At 48.7% G+C, this 4,638-nt stretch overlaps 1 protein-coding gene across 1 annotated transcript; it reads right to left on the bottom strand.

Moving 5' to 3' along the window:
* Positions 1 to 297: 297 nt before the first annotated feature.
* Positions 298 to 2,583, bottom strand: LOC100821911 (strigolactone esterase D14). Its single transcript, XM_003565766.4, has 2 exons — positions 1,926 to 2,583; positions 298 to 1,132 (listed from the first exon to the last, which is right to left on the bottom strand). The coding sequence occupies exons 1-2, from the start codon at positions 2,300 to 2,302 to the stop codon at positions 631 to 633; spliced, it is 879 nt and encodes a 292-aa protein (XP_003565814.1). The 5' UTR covers positions 2,303 to 2,583; the 3' UTR covers positions 298 to 630.
* Positions 2,584 to 4,638: the final 2,055 nt, after the last annotated feature.

Here is a 4,638-nt window from a genome sequence, read left to right as displayed (position 1 = left end):
CTCCTTCTGTCAGGCTGAATCGATCTCTCGCTATATTAATCCTGATGATATATATAGCCTGTCCTATATCCTGATGAACTAGTGACCGGTATTTAATCGTCTCTGGTTATTACTAGTTGTTTTTTGGACTAGAGGCAATAATTGTATTTAGTCCTTAATTAATTAATACGAAGAATTAAGAGCTAGCACACCGTTCAATATTATAGTTGAATTGGACAAAAACAAAATTATATATGAGTACTCGTCTATTTCTCCAAAGAAAGAGAAATCCTCTGTTTTTTGAACGCACTGCTCCAGTGAACTATATGTTACGAAGGTTCAATTCGTAATAAAGCTAGCCATGATAGCTATATGTTACGGAAGGTTCAATTCGGTTTACATGTACAGAAGGAAAACAAACCCTGAGAACACAACAAGTGCCCTTCATGCTGGTTCACAGACACAAGCGAGCGGGAAAACATGACATGAGAGGTGCATGCGATTGAGTGTAAGAGAGTGTCCAACGGTTTAATCGACTCTAGAACAATAAAACTGCTGATAACCGTCCAGTCGAGAACGGACGGTTCTTGGCGGTGACCGAGGAATAATATAGAGCCCCGATGGTGTGCTGACATTGATGCCGCGGTCGACCTAAGGCACCTCGGCGGCGACGGCAGGCCTCACGTTGCTCGTGCGACGTAGCACGTCGTGGACTATGTCCAACACCCGCTCCGGCGCCACGAGCTGGGGGAAGTGGCCGGCGGAGTCGACGACCTCCAGCTCCACCGCCGCCACGCCGGCTTTGTTATTATTGCTCATCCTACGCCGCATGTACTCGGCCACGACCACCGGCGCCGCGAAGTCGTGGCGCGCCTGGACGAGCACGCACGGCACGGGCACGGCGTCCAGGGCGTCGCGCTGGTCGCCGAGGAAGATCATCCTGGCCACCCCGACCGCCACGGCCGGGTCCATGGCCAGGAAGCTCCGCTCCAGCGGCTCCACGCACGCCGGGTCTCCGGCGGCGTTGGGGACGAAGCCGTGGACCCACCCGGAGAAGTCGGTCTCCATGGCTGCCAGCATGCCGTGGATCGCGGACTCCTCGAACCCGCCCACGTACTCCTCTTCGCTCTCCAAGGGCGATGAGTTTATGTACCTGATCAACCGTAGTTAAAATAAAAGGTTACTCCTATTTTATCATTCTCATTGACTGTATGTTACGAAGGTTCAATTCCTAATAAAGCTAGCCATGATAACCTTTTTTATGAAGAAAAAACATCTGTGATCGATCGATTGTGACTCCAAAGTCAAACCAGATGGTCAGCGTTGCTCAGGTCGAATGCAAGACAGGAAAACATACGTAATTTAAGAATTTTTTATGCGTTCTGTCTAGCTAGAAACATGCATGACCTCTTGTCTATACATATTTAGTGTCTCTTTTTTCTTTCAACTCTATTTACTCTCTCTTCTTGACGACAAGGCAGGCAGTGTTCATAGCGATTGTTCGAGAAAGAAAGATAATAATGAATTCGGTTTCTTTATAAATGAGATTAAATGGGCCAGCCGGGAAAATATATTTTCGTACGTCACGTACTGCTGGCTAAGGGTCGATGCCACGTCTCGATCGATCGGCTATAGTTATTGGGCGGCCTGGCATGGGATGTATAGATTTCCCTGGCTGCCACGGCGACCGACGGTGACCGGCCCCATGCACGTACACACGCTGACGTGGACGCATGCATGTACACTTGGCCTTGGCCAGCTGGAAATCGCCACACAAGCTAGTGCACTACTACTCAGTAATGTGTTGCCAAGAATAAAACCGTAAAAACTTAACGGGGTTAGTTAATTTGCTATCGAGAAGCTAGCTAGCCAGTAAGAGAGACAGCTCAATAGTTAATTAGTCACGTTGTCGTCGTCGATCGGGAGTTTTAATTAGTTATTATTACCTTGGTGAAGCGCAGAGGAGGATGAGTTGGGCGAAGAGCTCGGGCCGGCGCTTGGAGGCGATGCAGGCCACCATGGCTGACATGGAGTGGCCCACCAGCACGGCCCCTCGGACATTCTTCTCGTCCATGAGCTCGATCAGGTCATCCGCGAACCTCCCAAACGTGAAGCAGTCTTCTTCCTCGTGATGATGAGCGGTGGTGGTGAAGTCCCAGTCGAAGAGGATCACCTTGCTGGCTTGGGAGACGATGGAGGGCATGATCTTGCCCCAGCAGGACTCCTGGTTCACGCCGTAGCCGTGGGCCAGCACCACCGTGGCCCCATCGCCGGTGCCGGAGCCGACGATCTCCCGGGCGTTCGCGTACCACCGCCGCCGCATGCTTCGATGTTGTCAAGCTTACGTGTGGGGTGTATATGTGTTGTGGGAGAAGAGAGAAGAGAAGGAACAATTGAGGCCGAATTGAAGGAGCACGGCCGGGCGCTTTATAGAGGACACAGCTAAAATGGCAGCATATAAGCATATATACAAGACGACAAAGCAGCACTTTCCAGTGGAAGCAGCAGGAATCTCCATCTTTCACATATTGCTTAATTGGCTCTCTGGCCGGTGCCAAGTCATACTCAATCTCCTACTCTGCCATCGACATGCAAAATCTATTTTATATATTAGTAGTCTGCAATTAAGTAGAGATAAGTACGCTACGCAATGCACTGCTGGTTGATCGATTTGGAGTTCTCGATCAGCTCTGATTTATTATTGGTCACAGGTTCAATTAGTTGTGTGTATGTGATTATGTGTGACTGCGGCGGCCGCTTCAATTTCAAAAGCTACAGATACAAGGACCGATCGATCGATGTGTCCAGTTAACCAACCCCATCGAGAAAGCGATCTAGGATTAGATTACTTGAATATTGCTTAACTTTCTAGAGTTGAAAAGGGCAAGGGACAAACAGGAAGGAAGACATGCATGATGCACCCACACATCACTCACAGTAATTAAATATCTCAGCTCTAGCTGATTACATAGTTTAGGCTAGCTCTTGTGTGTAGATCAGTTAAAGAGTCAGATATCGATACAACTTTCTTTGTTCCTTTCTTTTTCTTTCTAGAGAGATGTAGGTAAAACGAGTTAATTGGAAGTCAGAGCTAGTAGTAGCTAAGCGTTGCCTTGGAGCTAGCTAGAGATGATATATATTGGTCGAGTCACTGTCTATCAGCGTACGTCTCGCAAGATCCTCCTCTCACAAGTTGCCAACTTGTTCTTGCACTCTACATTTCGAGCACCAGACACGTCCAAAACTCAACTTTTCGTGCATTAAAGTGGTGCCGGCCGGCCGGCCGTCCTGCAGCCTTTCTTTTGGTTGCAATCATACAGTGGAGTGAATACGTACTTACGTCATGTGTGTATCTTGACGAAGATATGCTATCCAGTATTGAAATCGAGCATCTTTCCAACCACCCATTAGCTAGCTAAGCTTGCAGTTAATTGGCTTAGAGACGTGTCCACGTCATGAAAAGATCAGGGTTGACAATTAAGCATGCATAGGCCACCTTCTTTTGGGCTTCTAGACCAGCTTCTACGTCTCAGGCAGCTGAAACCCAAAAGAAGTGAAAACTTTTACTCAGTTCCTCCACGAAGCCCCTCCAAATTGTAGTGCAAAATGGGATGTGGGGAGAAACTGGTCCGGACCAGTTTCTGGAGCTTTTGGGTGCACTGTTTTTGAGTTTGCCACTACCGCGAACCGTAATTACACTCAGAATGCCACCGCGCTCACCCACCACCCTGCCTCGACCTCCCCCCGCCTCCTGACCTGCCCGCTTGCGCTCCCAGCTGCCAGCGCGAGCCGCCACCCCTCTTCCCCTCATCTCTCCGGTGACCGCTGTCCCCTCCTCTCCCTCTAGGCTACAGCCCTCCACCGCCCCTCCCCTCCAGCCCTCCGCCGCCCCTTCCATCCCTTGCAGTCCTCCGCGCCGCCATATCCCGCTCGCCGCAGATCCGCCGCCATAGCACCTCGCCCGGCCGCCGGACCTCGCCTCCCCGCCGCTAACCTTCACCATTGCGACCGGTGCCGCCTCCCTTCCTCACTGCTGCCGGCGTCACCTCTCTTCCCCACCACCGGCCTCCGATCTCATCTCAATCTTCTAGGGTTTGCAGATTTTTAGTGTCGATGAGATGATTTTTTTTCATGGGTTAGAAATGTGTACTTTTGGAGATGAAGATTTCGGTTCTGTGTACATTTGGAGATGAAGTTTTTGGTTAATTGTATTTGGAGATGATGTTTTCGGTTAATCGTATTTAGAGATGAGCGAAGATGTCTTGTATGTATGCGTTTTGATAATGCAAGTATACGAACACAGTTCAAAACAATGATACTAACAATGAAACATATGGCATAATTGATACCTAAGGGTATTAGAGACTATTCCTACTAAAACCAGACAATAAGCTGCATTCATGGAAGCTGAAAAGAAGGGGACATAATAGCTTCACAGAGCTTACTGTGGCAGCAGCTTCTCTCAGAAATTCAGCTGAAGCCAGTTTCTGAAGAAGCTCCAGCCGAAAAGAAGGGGGCCTAATCTGATCCTGCCTCCTGTGCATGTTTACCTGGATATTAATATTTTTGACATGTTTACGGTATACTTATATTTGATATTGTAGGTATTAGCATGTACTTCCTCCGATCCATATTAATTGTCGAAATATTACATGTATG

Source organism: Brachypodium distachyon, chromosome 2 (genome assembly GCF_000005505.3).
Source record: "Brachypodium distachyon strain Bd21 chromosome 2, Brachypodium_distachyon_v3.0, whole genome shotgun sequence".
Lineage (NCBI taxonomy): Eukaryota > Viridiplantae > Streptophyta > Magnoliopsida > Poales > Poaceae > Brachypodium > Brachypodium distachyon.
Note: the sequence above shows the minus strand (reverse complement) of the source record. Positions and strands in the feature narration are given on the sequence as shown.

What these genes read in the sequence shown, in the direction of transcription:
- LOC100821911 (XM_003565766.4), bottom strand. Translation starts at nt 2,302, where the DNA reads ATGCGGCGGCGGTGGTACGCGAACGCCCGGGAGATCGTCGGCTCCGGC. An exon ending in CTCCTCTGCGCTTCACCAAG is followed by an intron (nt 1,133 to 1,925) that starts GTAATAATAACT and finishes ACGGTTGATCAG; the next exon opens with GTACATAAACTCATCGCCCT.